General features: G+C 37.4%; 1 protein-coding gene across 1 annotated transcript; it reads left to right on the top strand.

Moving 5' to 3' along the window:
• The first annotated feature begins 9,173 nt into the window (after positions 1–9,173).
• LOC149170641 (uncharacterized) lies at positions 9,174–11,862 on the top strand. Its single transcript, XM_089425666.1, has 7 exons — positions 9,174–9,241; positions 9,729–9,840; positions 10,127–10,237; positions 10,748–10,876; positions 10,969–11,106; positions 11,281–11,661; positions 11,793–11,862. The coding sequence occupies exons 1-6, from the start codon at positions 9,174–9,176 to the stop codon at positions 11,428–11,430; spliced, it is 708 nt and encodes a 235-aa protein (XP_089281792.1). The 3' UTR covers positions 11,431–11,661; positions 11,793–11,862.
• The last annotated feature ends 2,949 nt before the right edge of the window (positions 11,863–14,811 follow it).

Below are 14,811 nucleotides of genomic sequence, written 5' to 3'. Positions count from 1 at the left end.
GGCCATGCCACCTTAAATTATTAGCAATTCTAAAATAGAAATGTTCTGTAAACTTGCCTACATATTTGAATTTCTTGTTGCATGATGCTGCTCAAAGAATAAAGAAATCATGGCATATAGAGACGTTTGTAAGTCATCATTATTTAATTAGGCTAATTGTAAGCTACAACCTTGCCCAACAGCAAACCAGTTGGGAAGAATTCGTGTTTACTATAGAGGGAGGGTTAGCCTTACCTTCCCCTAAAAGGAAAAGGACTACCGACATAGTAAACAGACCATGAAAACGTAGACGATATGCCGAGACAAGCCTGAGAACAGCTGAAAACCTCCTGGGTACCAGCAACCAACCCTTAGAATTATCGAGCCTTGAAAAAGAGCAACCTTTACAGCTGGAAGGAAGAGATAATCAAGAGTCAGAACTTGAGGAGGAAACAGAGCATACCAGTGAAGAAGAGAGGGATGAAACAAAACTTCCCTTTTGTAGAGATTTTAGATTTAATGTTATGGATCTCTCTACTTACCTCCCCCAAGGTGAGTGAACTCACCTTGCCTGGCTTCTCTTGATGTCACTGGAAAGATTTGGTATTTCTTTCAAAAGAAGCATCAACAAATAATGGCTTTTTTCCCGTATTCCTGGAAGAACTGGATTTGAGCTGATCCATGAATGCCTCTGTCAACCGATTCTTCATTTCTCCATCCTCCATTGCTCGAATCTGAGAGAGAATTTTTATCTCATCTTCCTCTGTAGCAGCCATTAAGACTTTTTCTTTCTGTGGTCTGAAGGATATTTCTTCAGAACTGGAGTCACTGTATGATTCTGAATCAGAATCATAATGCATATGACAAGCACATTCTTCTGACTCTGGACATGAACAAGACTCTGGTTCTGAACATGAACTATCTTGTATATGAGCTTGTAATTCTTCTTCACATGAAGAACTATAGGAGTCAAAAGATGACTCTTCAAGTTGCTGCTGCTGTATTTGGTCTTTGATTACCACATTCGGGTAGCGTTCTGTTCTATGAGTGCGGGCACCGCACTTCATGCATTGTATCTGTCCCTCTGTTTTGACAGTTTTACCTTTCTGAAATGAGGCTTGGGACTTCTTCCCTCTATTCTTCTTTGATTCTTCTCCTTCTGGACATCTTGAGGATGTATGTCCAGTTTTGCCACACAACCAACAAGTGAGTTTGTTCCACTTTTCTTGCTTTGATGTGTGTAAATGAATGTCAAAGGGTTTATAATAGTGTGTCCTTGGGACATTCCTGTAGTAGCCTTTCTTGGCTTTAGAGGAGTGGCCTTTATATTGCTGAGAAGGCTTTCTTCTTTCTTTGTAGACTTTAGTAGTCTTCTTATACTCCTTTTTAGCCCTTTTCTTTACTTTCCTTCTCTTGACCAGAGGGTCATCAACTGTGAGTCCATATTTACTACAGATGGAATTTCTGTCTGGAAGCTTTGAAAGTTTTTCCAAAGACCTATTTACTTTGGAACTGGTGCATAAGCTTACCAATGTTTTTGTAATGTGAGAACAAATCTCACCCCATGTATATGATTCAAATGGCAACTGGAAAACTTCTTGCAACCTGATATAATCAACAAATCTGGATGGAAGAGCAGCAAGATATACCTGTTTTCATAATAGATTCTTTGGATCTTTCACTTCATAGATTCTTTGCATCCAATCTCGGTGAAAGTCTTCATATGTGACATCTTGTGGTACTTGAGATTCATGAGGATAACTTCATGCTTATCTGCAATCTCCATTTCACTGCCACACCAGTGTTCTAAGATCATGGAGGTTAAAGCTCCATCATGTTGCTTGTAGTTGAGCCATCTGAATTGTGAATCACATCTCCCGCTTCATCTTTGAGCACTTTAGCTTCCATTTTTATCAGTAATGCTGGAGATTATTCGATCTCCCACCACCTGAGCAGTGTTCCTATAAAACACCTAATAATGGTCTTTCATGCTTCAATTTCAGTCTTGCCTCTGAGATACATGAGTTTATATTCTGTAAACATCATGTCTATTAATTGTCTAATCTGACCAACACTCAGATTATCAATATTCCATTCTCTGTGTGATTCAGGGAAGAAAGTATGAGCTTCAGGAAGCTTGCCTTTTCCTTTAAGATCAAGTGCAGGATATTTATTGAACCTACTTTCTAGAGGTTCATATATGGGAAGAATCTGAGAATCAAATTCTTTGTTCTCTTCTTCTTCTTCTTTGAATAAAGAAGCAATTGTAATTTTCTCTGTAGCCTCTGTTTTTTCAGTAGAAGATGTGATTACTTCCTTAGGAAATAATGTCGGGAACTTGCTGATTGGTTTAACAGGATCTTGAATCTTTATATTTCTCTTGTAGAGAAAAGAGGTAGGAACTGGTTTATCAGTTTTTTACAAACTTATCTTATCAACTCTTCCAGTTAAACCAGTGATTAAACTTTTAGTAGTACCCATGTGGTCTACTATCTTTTCCTCTACTTCTTCTATCTTGTTTAAAGATTCTTTGGCATAAGATCTAATAACTGATGAGGAATACTGCATGTCATTGAGGTTCTTATTAACCTCATTCAGAGAAACTTGAACAGTGTTAAACTGCTCTTTAATTTATACAGTCTTTGTTGTATTTATTTCTATGCCTTTTATTGCTGTATTAGTCCAGTTGATCTGTTCACTGGCCTTTTGAATTCTTCCATCTATTCCCAATGCATTATCATCTTTTTGAACCAAAGGGATGGCCTTTGCTGCATTCAGATTTTCCCCTATGATAATTCCTCTATATGGGGGAAAAGTAGATGGAGTCTCCCCTCTACTGCCATCTAAAGCAGTCCAGGTATGTTTGGTGGATGATGAAGAAGATGATCCTGTCATCACAATTTCAGGGGAAACATTCCTTTTCCATTCATAAAAGGAAATCCAGGAATTTGTGACTTCCATGTAATGTTTCCAATCTTGAGACAAGTTAATCTTCTCTTCTATGGTATGACTGAGACCAAATTGTTCTGCTTCTGGATGGGTAAATAAGTCCCAGTTCAACATGGCTTTCATCCATTTTGAACTTACTTTTGATTTCAAGTATCCATTCATCAGAGTGAAGAACTTGTGCATTTCCATGACTGCAGGCTTTTTACAGTCATCTGGGACAGGGCCAAATCTGCATTGAGGAATCAGACCTTTTATTTGCTCTAAATAGCCTAGTCCATATTTAGGCTTAGTTGGCCTCATTGTACTGAACATTTCTATCAATCTGGGATCTTCTCCTTCTAGGGTGATAATCTCATGCATCATCAAAACATGGTCAGACTTTGGCTCATTGGGAAAAGGTATATCTGAACACTTTGGATTCGGGCATGGATTAACTGATGTGGAAGGAGGGGCTTCTCCAGTCCTTGGGTGGTGATTTTCATGGATGATAGATTTAGCAAGGGTACATAAATTTAGAGCTGAATGGAATTCAGGACATTTCACTTCTAAAGAATTGAAATTGACAATCTAGGCAAATTCAAATAAAGAAATATGTTTACAAGAAAATGAACTTGAACAAGCGGTATCAATAGTGGATGGATCACGATAAAAACGAGAATTTTTACAGGCTTGGTCAATCCTTCTGTAGTCAATTGTGGATCTTCTTGGGAAAGACAAAACGACAGAGGATTGGTTCTCCTGTATATCTGCAGAGGTTATTTTTTTGAGAGCTGGCGGCTTGGGATTAGAAACTACCCAGTGTTCAGGGAATGTGAGATCTTCCCAATGGATTGTCTGATGTTCTATTTTCTGGTTTTTGGAATCAGTTAGAAAAACGACACTTGCTTTCGAATCTCGACTGGGGGTATGGCTTACAACAGGATATAAGGTATTTGTATGCCGGAAACATCCCCTGGTTTGTATGGCTATATTATGTCTTTTCTGGTGCATGTCAAATCCTGTGGTTTTGATCTGCAACTGCAGGATTTGCTCTATTGTTTCATCAAAGACATAGACTGAAAAATTTGGATAACAGTAAAAAAATATTGGGCCATGCGATAGAGGGGCGAATATCCCACCTATTAGGGAATCAATATACTTGCTATGAGTAAGATCTCTGACTGTGGCTAGCACGAAAGTGTTTAGCCCCTGATGAGTCAGAGGATTGATCCCGATCCTTATACATCCCAAGTGCAAATATTTTGTATTTAACCTTTTAGCTTTGGCCTGTAAAGTTTTTGGATCCAGAAGAGGGATAGACTGGATATTGTCAGAATTCTCTTGAATTTGACTAATAGACTCCTTTATACTAATTCTAGTGGCAGCTTTCAAATGGAATATAGACAAATCATCATAAACTTCTGATGCAGAGATACTAGGTAATTGCCATCGAGCAGAAGGTTGTGGCTCTTCATATTCTAGTTCGGCTTGGTTAAGAACACGACTAGAACTTAATGCAAACATATCTCTGAGTGGATTTTCTATTGAAGAAGACTCTCTTTCTTCGATTTCATGAAAGGAAATAGAATTTAAGAATGGATCCATTTCTTTTTATGAGAAGTTTATGAATACCAACCTCTTGAACCAGAAGTTACTGGTTCTGATACCAATTTCAAGAAAACTCTGCCCACAGTAGGAGCATGGCAGAAAATGTAACCAGAGAAGAAGAAACAGGGGCAGAAGTTACTCAGGAAGAGGCAGACCAAACTAGGAGTACACATTCAGAAGAACCTAGTCGGGTCAATTTGAACATAGAAGATGTGGGCCAAATAAGAGAAACAGAAACCAGTCAGGGCAAAGACACAGCCCTTGGAGAGTAAAGCCCAGGTGAGCAACCGAGCTTGCTAAGAACATAAACGGTTAGTGAAACAGTTGCTCCTCCAAAAAAGAAAAAAAGCAAAATTGAAAGGTTTAGAAAGGAACAGTAGAGGCTGCAAAAATTAATAAAAAGTCTTCGGCAAAAGATAAGGACATTAAAAAGGGGAAAATTTTCAAGAAGAACCCCGGAAACGGTGAACGCAGCCATTCAGACCGAACTTCATGACATAAGGGTTACTAGGACTCAAACTGAGCCCATATTCATTCAAATTGATAAGGAATAGCATGCAACTGTTATAGAAGTGACTTCCCAAACAGAGAATGTACATTTTTGTAATGTAGCTATTCAAACAGAGGCAATACCCTCCAACAACGTGGCCACCCAGACAGAAAGACCAACTCTCAATAATAAAAGAACACAGACTTTAAGCATTTCATCCCATAATAAGAGTATGCAGACTATAGGCACTCAGTCTCATAATAAAAACACCCAGACAGATATCCAAGCCAAAGATGTTTTGATGTGTAGCGATCCTTATATAACAAGTCTTTAAGAAAATCTGGTACAGGCTCGGTTGACCATAGAAAGGCTTGAGAAAGAATCTGTTCCCCAACAGAAGTACCAAGAATTACAAAGGCAATTGTGGGATATCAATGCATCGGAAAGTGAGGCCTTTGATAAATATCGAAGAGCAGAAGAAAGAACTGAGAAAATAAATATCAGACTTGAGGCAGTCATGCATCAAATGGATACTCTTTGTTCACTATACATGGATTTTTTGGCATGTAGGTCCCTTGCCAATAACTATGCTTTATTTTTTTTAGAAAGGTATTTACAGCTAAAAATCAAGGCTGTCAGGGTAGGGAAACCCATAGAATTGAAAACTGTTGAAGATTTCATAAACCGCTGTAAAAACCATGGAGTGAAAGTTCAACGACTACTCTGTGAGTTTTACTTGCATAATTTTGTATTGGAAGAATAATTGGGGAAGAATCCAAGCCCTTTTGTGGGGGATGTACAATTTCAAGCCTTCATTTCATTTGTTGTTAACCAATTGAAATGGCTTAAAGCCCATAATACATTCCAGAGACAGGAAAATGGATTGGAACTTGGGTCAGAAGTGGACCGAAGAACCCACTACAAATGCTAGCCAAACATAAAAGTTTGATGAAAAAGGAAGGAGTGATCCAGATCTTGGGGCTCATTCATAAAGAAATTGTCCAACAAGGGGTAGATTATTTTCCCTCTATTAAAGACAACTCCTTGGCAGCAGCTAAATTCAGATGGACAGTTTCCAATCGTAATGTACAGGACAGAGAACCATTTAAATATAAAAACTTTAAATTGGCTGCAGATTGCTTTGTTACTTACAACAACCTCATCTTGAGGGAAGGCCCATATTGGCTAGGTTGTCGGTTCTGAAGCCCTATTGTCTGGTATCCTGCTGAAGGGTATAAAGCTATATATGAATTGCCTGAAGGGCAGGCAGGGCACATCTTTGAAATATTGGCTAAAAATCATGGTTTCAGGCCACTTCATGACATTCCTTCTCCAGCCTATTCCTTGACTGCTTTGCACACAAAATACATGGTTTTCATGAGGACATGAAAAAGGGTAAGTAGGGGAGTATGTTGAGTTATGGAAAAGGTATGAATATCTTACTTATTTCATCATCCTTTTCTTTAGTTATATTCCCTTTATATTCTAAAATGTTAATATATCAAAGGATTATGGTAAAAATGAGGAAATTATCTATTATCTTAATTTAGCTGATTGATGTCCTTCTTCATGCAGGAAAAAGATGAAATGGGACAACTACCGTTCCCTATTCGAGAAAAGGAAAAAGACAAAATGGAACAACTGTTGTTCCCTAACCAGGAAATAGTGTACAGGCAGCAAGCCAAGGATGGAGCGCACAATTATGGATAAGAACAAAGGAAATCACAGCATCAACGCAAGGAAGGAAAGCTAACTGAAGATGGAAGATTGCACGAATCCCTCAGGATCTCTTGATCTTGAGGGATCGCTGTTATTATTTATCCTTCTTACCTCTTGGCCATTATAAAGGGCAGCGATTGTAAAGAGAAGGGGGATTGGATATTATTCGAGAATTACTATTGTATTTGTAACTTTGATCATCGACTCTCGTTGTTGAAACAGAGTACGAAATGGGTGTAACTATTTTTCAATGATTAATATATAAAGTAGCTGGTGTTCCTTCTCATATATTGAAGTAATCCGACGGTGTTCACTGGCAGCTAAGGGCCCGACCTTGGTGGATTCACTTGTTGTTCTTGTACCATTCTTTTATGATTTCTGCCATGTGATGGTTTGGTTTGATTTCCACTTATTATAATCGCATTGCTTTGCTATTTTGTATTTCCAGACTTAACGAAATTACTCTATCTTACATGCTGCAGAAATATTGATTTACGCTGTTATTATCTCTGATCTAATTATCTGCTTCAGTATCCCATTATTGTTATTTCAGATTTAGTCATTTAGTCCAACGTTCTATTATTATTGTTTCCAATACAGTTATTTAGTTCAGCATGCTATCTTGAGATTCTCTCATGTAAAGAGTATTGACTACTGTTGTCTACGCTCTCAGACCGAGATCCCTGCTATACAGATTAGAAATTGTGTTTGGAAAATCAATCAATTCAAAGAGAAATGAATTATTGTTACTGTATTCTTGACTGATACTTGAATGAATGCATGATTTGGTTTCATTAGTAAATTGAGCTTTCTTTTAATTATAATTAGAGTCCTATAAGCTGCATCCATTTACTCTTGTATTAGAAAGAACTGTACTGCAATTTAGATGCATTACTCTTGAGTAAACAACCACCACAATCTGTACACTCTTGAAATAGAAAGTCTTACCTGGATTGATAAGTAATGTGAAGATAATTAGGAGTTAAAAAGACACCTTTTATCACTCAACAGCCTGTTTTGAGGCCAAATTGTGGAAAAAGCCCCTAGGAAGCTAGTAGAAGACCCCTACTTGCCTCCCATTCACCATCATCCCTAATCCACGTGCCACATCACCAAAAGAAGTTAGCATTCACACTTTCACACAAAGAAGGACAAAAAGGAAAAAAGAGTTATTTTGTTCGTTTACATGCACAACAGTAGAATGTTTGATGTTTCAATTTGCATGCCTAGGACAGTGGGATCGCACATATGTTAATTTAGCATTCTTTTGAAGCAAAGCCTCTTAGCAGTTAATTAGATGAATGGTGTGTTTAAGCATTTGATTTCAGTCTTTTCCTTACTATAGTAGACAAGATTTTCTTTAGTGCAAATTTCCCTTTTTCTCAGTGGTAATCAAGCTTCTTCTGAATCAATAGAAGTCTAGTTTGAAAAACCATAGTGGTCTATCGCCAGCTTAGTAGTGACAAAGAGCAGACCCATCACATCTACTTGTGTATACAACACTGTCACCTCCAAGTTTGTACAAACCCTGGGTTGATAAAGTAAAGTTGGTAGCTCGAGGAGTTGTAGCCTGTTTTAGTCCACCAATGAAACTTGACTGGGGATTTGGCAAAGACTCGCTAATCAGCCTGGCAATGATTTGACATGTGGAAAATTACATAAATTATAGTTTTTCATGATTTTTTTTTTTCAATTCGATTTAGATTAGACATGAAAGATAAAATGATAACATTGAATATAATTCAAAAATAACATATCCAATCCAAATATATTGTCTGATCATATTAACATACATCAAAATTTCCATCCATCGGATGGGAAGAGTCAAATCTTAAATCACATGACAAAGTATGATAATACATAATAAATATGCATTGGAATCTGCATGCACTGCAACTCATAATGAAAAAAATGATAATGGATGTAGATTCATGCAGTATAGTTCAGCCGCATATGCCAGGCTGAACTACGCATATATTCCTTATATTAGACAAATTAAGATTCGAATTCAGTTCTAAATGAAATGGTCAAATGCATTAGATGCTATTATTTATGAATCTAATATGTTGAAGGATTTTTCTCAAATATGCATTTTATCGCCTGCTGCTTCTGTTTGAAACCTTTGTCTTACCATTTCTGACAATATATTGAAACTAAAGTTGTTCTAAGATCAGTCGTGGAGTTTTGAGAGATTACTATATATCTTGGAGATACTGATTTTTTCCAACTTTGTTTATAGTAATATTATTATTGCATAAAAGATCCAAGTAGCCATGGATAGCATCAATTTTTTTTACTAGATATTGTTGAAATATGTCTGGCAGCTGCATATCTCTTAAGCATGTTTTCCTTTCACCTCTTTTCTCTAATGGTATTTTGAAAGTTTTCAGAAGGCTGAATCCCCAACTTCAGTATGCTCTATTTATTTTCTTTTGCATTACAGAGTGACATGGATTCAGTGTACAGACGTAAAGAGCGGTACAGACTTAATAACCTTGCAACTGTGAATGGTCGGAGGTCTGTTACTGAGAAGGTAGAATGAGGTGATATGCCCAAGCCTCAACGAGGGTTGAGGAGGTGCTCAAGTCAAAGGGATCTGTCACGACCGTATGATAGTCATCAAGTAAGTCCTTGTTAAATGTGAAAAGTAATCTTTGCAGAATTTCAATTTCATCCTTTGGATATGGTTTCTGCATGTATTATATGTTTTAAATTCTTGTATTGGATGCATTCTGGAGATTGGGATATAGTTTTAATGTACATTTCCACGAGTTTTTAGCTTCTGCAGTCTTTCTTAAGCTTGTTTTATGCAGATTCTTTGACACGTTTACATATCAACATATTATATATCGGACCGTGTTCTTGTCAAAGTTTCTATGTTTCTAAATGCAATTTTTTCAATGGCTTCCTGGATTTAAATGTGAAGCCTTAAGTTAGGCTATTTTATTAAATTCCTGTAAATGGACATGTACATAAGAAATGTGATTGATGTGGCTAAACACAGTGGGTTTGTTTCAGAGCTATCATCAGCGTTGACTGATGATGAAGGCGCAGATACGCGTTCTAGCGATAATGGAGAAGAGAAGACAATAAGAGCGGTGTATGCTCAGATGAAGGTTTCGACTCTCTTGACTCCTCATCGATATTAGTAACAATATCTATATAGAAGGATATAATATATATCAATATTCTAGGTTCAGACCCATTTGTCTGAACCTTGCTGGCATTGTGTTTTGTCTCTTATTTTGGGTCGGAAGCATATATAAATATTTCTTAAAATTCTGGTTAAAGAACCCATGTTCTGATCATTAGGTTTGCATCATATATAATTGTTCCGTCTTTCAATAAGACACTGCTCTTGTTGGGAAAGTTCTGATAAAAATGACAAAAATTGACTTTCAGTCCTTCTGGAGTGATCATCCAATAGGAGATATGGATGCTGTCAGTTTATATGAAGCTATGCGATCAGAAGTAAGGCATGCAGTTTCTGAAATTAGGTCTGAGATCAAACAAGTAAGTTCCAGTGTGAAAATTGTCTAGTATACATTGATTGTTGTGCCATTTTACCAAGTGCAAACATCAGGTGATTTGTATACAACCAAGCGTTTAAGTGAGAGCTCACAGTAGGTTTTGTACATAACTATGTCAAATACCTCATTTCGATGTGATCATCAACAAATTATTGTGGAGGTTGAACTGTGCTGAAATACGTTGAGTGGATTAGGTGACTTTGAGGATAATGCAGAGGGTTTGTATAAGCTTTCTATTTCAATTTTCAGCATCACAAAGATGGCAGCCACTGTTTAAACAATTTTTAGGTCCAAATGTCAGTTCTGTTGACAATGTCTGATATGCACTTATGTAGTGGTACATACTCTCAGCATAAGCTAGCTTTGAATGTTATTACCATTTTGTTTCTCATGTTTCATTTTTGTGGTTCCTATTAAGATTCACTTAGGGACTTGCGATGTCTTTCTTTCTCAACATAGTTGATTTTGAATTTTTGTGTGATTGATTTTAAAGTCCACTGTGAGAAAAAACCCTTCAGCACTCAATCGAAAGGATTCTAACGAGTTACTCGTGCCAAATACTACTGATGTCATTAATGTTGTTTCTGACGTGAGAAAAGATTATACTGCTAAGCTGGAGCAGGTACCATTCTTTTCACTCTTTGAACAGTGCAATCTCAGTGAACGAATGCCATGGTCTTCAAATATATGTGACATATATGGTCCAATGTTCAGTCAGAGAAACGGGCAAGGGATCTCTGTGCTAAGTTGGCTGCTGAAGAACAACGGCGCCAGGAACTTGCAAGAATAGTGGGGGAATTACTCCCAGAATCAAAGCCATCTAAAACAAAAAGATCATCTCGAACAAGAAGAGTAATGCCCATTTGACTTTTGTTGCTCTTGAAATTCTGCAAATTTTCATATCTAGCACGTACAAGTGTTTGTGCTTGTTAGCTTATCTTGTTAACAATAGTTAGAATAGTCAAGTGGATTTATGTTGCAATGAAGCATGGAAATGAATAATTGCATTTGCACTCTGTTCACCAGAATAGTGCAGACCGGAAGAATATGTCTGAATGCTTGAATGAAGAAGCACAAAAGTACTTTGATGAGTTTATAAACATATCTAATTTTGAAGACTCAGAATTTTCATCTTTTGAGGAAGAACGCCGTCTTGCACCTGCTCATTGCATATAGACAGAAGCAAAGAAAGATTACGAAGGAATACTGCCAGATATTACAAATATTGGGGATGTTAATGATAATGGCTTAAACATTGTCCAACAGCTTCATGTATCAGAAGAAAATGATGGTGTGGTGCTTCCTTGGTTGCAATGGGAAACGAAGCCTGATGACCACCAACAGTTCGGGACGGCAAATTTAAAAACCATCATCACCGATAAGAAAGTTAAAAAAACTCTTGATGAGGTAATCTAACCTGCTCCAAGCTTCAAGATTGTCCTTAATTTTAGGTTCTCAATCCCTGCAAATTTTAATTTGCATGATTTCTCTTCATATTTTAATAGATCTTTAAGCATTCCATACCAAAAATATTGCAGGAAGTGGAAAGCAATGGCAGTGTGAGCATATTTGACAGCAGAACCGGGGTTGTAACAAGTAGCAATGGTAGCAATTGTAGTTGGAGCCCTGATAGTAGCTACCTGTGTAACAACCCTAGCGTTGTTGAGAGCTTCGACTTGTCTTCTACAGTTAACTCTGGAGAAAGTAGAAATGAGAAGTATGGCGGTAGGCATAAATTAGACACTTCTGTAGGAACTCTGAAGTTTGATTATGGCAGGAATCCAACTGTGAGCTCTACCTACCAAGATGATGATTTTGTTGTCCATGCAAATAATGAGGCCATCCTCAGGGAAAAGATGAATCTGAATAGCAGAATGGAATCTGGATGGATCATTATATGTGGCACAAAACTTTCTTGATATTACATTAATCAAAAGACGGCATGATTTCTTAACCGTGGTTCTGGTGAAGGGAAGTGATGATTAGATGGATGTGTAATGGTCTATCTGGAGGACGGATAGGATTTTGTCTAAAAATGATAATCATAACATTCTTTCATTTTGGCTTAACTTTCGATGCTTTGGGCTTGAACTTTGTTCAATAGCTCAAGGGAATTTTCAGATGAGTGCTGCATACACAGGTTCGAAGAAGTAAATACTCTTGGAACAGTTTGGCATATTTTTCTGCTTACAATTGGAAAGAGAGCTCAACTTGACAAATTTATATCAAGTCAACGGCATGCAAACACATGCAGGATGGAGAAGGATATTTTACATCATTTTCCAGTTCTTGCCAAAACAAGTAGATCAACTTGTATGAATATAAGACATTTTTGTTTGATATTGTCTCTTGTAGAAACATTTTAGCTGTAAATAGTGATTCCTTCTAGTGGAACTATGCTTTTAGAGAAACCGCAGATTTTGTCCCCTAGATTCAAAGGATTAAGGATTATTTGCAGTAGAGAGGCCCTTCATCTCAGAACAAAAAAAAACGGTTTGATGGAAAAACGGAAATGATGCTTTGTCATTCCTTAGATCTTGTCGAAAAAGAAGTAATTCAAATGAGAGTTGCTTTTGTTCATTTACAATTATACTGCAGGCCGTATGATAGTTTGATACCAACGTAGCTTTGGTGGTAAGAATTTTGAGGAATTTGTTAAATGGCTATAGTGCAATCATCACATGATATGTGGAATTGTGTACATACAGATTCAACACCCCCTGATGAGAAACATACAAAGCGTAAGCCATGATGTTTATAACTAGCATTTGCACCACATGTTGCAAAAGAAACGCCGTAAGGCATAAATGTAAATGGTCATTGAAAATAAGAATCAATAAATAAAATTGCATGGTCAATTAAAATAAGAATCAATAAAGAAAATTGCATGCAAAAGTGGACGATAAAGCATAGATTGGACACTTGCATCTATATTCCATGAGTTAAATGCGATATTCATTTGCAATTATGCTTTCTATACATGGCTGCAACATTCGCAGAAGACCAAATTATTCATGCCAACCATGTGATTCCATTGTGGGTGGGAGAAGGGCTGCTGGCACGAAAAGATCACCATTAACTTAGCTACAACCCATTCACAGTGGGAGGGGTTTATCTCAACCTTTTGGCAAATCATTGTTTGATTGAACCCGTTGTGAGAAGCATTAACGGGTGCAGTCTTCTTCAAGATACACAACTTCTTGCACGATTTGGGAATCCGTGTTGCCGAGGCCAAAGAAACTTTCTTTTGCCATGTGGGTCAGGATTTGAGCACGTTGAATGAAAATGAATGTTTCAGATGCAGTCAGATTTGTTCAGTAATAACGAACTGTGTTCAGTCCCTGAGTCAACGAAAGTTCCGACACTATGTTCGTTGTTAATAGATGGTAACAAATATTTAACAAAAAATCCAAAAAGAGTTATTGGGAGAATGGTCTCTCTTAAGGTTCTGGATTTGAGTGGGACGTTAGTGCAGTCATTACCGGAGAGTGTGGGGTGTTTGAAATAGCTAAGATGCCTCTTTTTATCAAGTATGCCCATCAAATTTCTACCTGCATCTCTTACAAATCTTGGAAACCTGGAGATCCTTGATCTAAGCCGCTCTAGAATCACGGAATTACCGTCTGGCCTTCATAATTTGAAATATTTAAGGCATCTAGCCATGGATAAATGTGGTCATTTGCAGTATCTACCTTGCAACATCTCAAGGCTCACCTCTTTACAGGGTTTGACAATATATGGATGCACCAATATATGGGAAAAAGGTGAGCCCAAGAAATGGAAAAAAGTGTTGACAATATATGGATGCACCAATCTATGGGAAAAAGGTGAACCCAAGAAATGGAAAAAAGTGGCCAGCATTAGCGTGTTTGGCCAACTTAAAGCAACTCACCAAGCTCCATTTAACAAACAATGGGGGCGTTATTAGGGAAGGCACATTAGGGAATATGATTGAAATGAACACCCTCGTGTTAGAGCTCACAAAGGTAAGATCTCTGCCGAGTGACATGAATAATATGTCAAAGCTATGAAAACTATATATGAGAAAACTGTACATAGAGTGTCCTGACTTGGTTAGAATGGAAAATAGTTTTTGTGCTTTTCAGACTATGACTAGTCTTATATTATACAAGTGTAATATGTTGGAAGAACTTTCACATCTGCATAAGCTCAACAATCTACGACGATTGGAAATAATTGAATGCTCTAGATTAAAGAGGTTTCCTCGGTGATCCGGATTTAAACAGGAACGCAACAAATTACAGAGATAACCATATACACAAAGATGCAGCGGAAATAATACTTAATTTCATTAATGGAAAATACTGAAATATGCTTACAAACAGAAATGGCAATAAACTAGCTAGGGCGATGGTAGCTTATCTCTGAGAAGAGATGTGATGGCTACATGCCTCTGAACTGTGTTACAATGAGGCTCGAAGGCCTATTTATTGTTGAGAAACAATGGAAAAACCCTTAACATTCAAAAACCTAACCCTAGGAGATGAAACGCCAAACTGTGGGCCCCGTTTGGGGGTAAGTTGGTACATCAACTTC

Source organism: Pinus tabuliformis, chromosome 4_2 (genome assembly GCF_031772625.1).
Source record: "Pinus tabuliformis cultivar Carrire ecotype Pingquan chromosome 4_2, CPIR1, whole genome shotgun sequence".
NCBI lineage: Eukaryota > Viridiplantae > Streptophyta > Pinopsida > Pinales > Pinaceae > Pinus > Pinus tabuliformis.
Note: the sequence above shows the minus strand (reverse complement) of the source record. Positions and strands in the feature narration are given on the sequence as shown.

Bases quoted from the DNA above. Each gene is read 5' to 3' on its own strand.
- LOC149170641 (XM_089425666.1), top strand. From the start codon at position 9,174: ATGGATTCAGTGTACAGACGTAAAGAGCGGTACAGACTTAATAACCTT. The intron at 9,841-10,126 runs GTTTCGACTCTC...ATTGACTTTCAG, and splicing joins CGGTGTATGCTCAGATGAAG to TCCTTCTGGAGTGATCATCC. The intron at 11,107-11,280 runs GTAATGCCCATT...TCTGTTCACCAG, and splicing joins GATCATCTCGAACAAGAAGA to AATAGTGCAGACCGGAAGAA.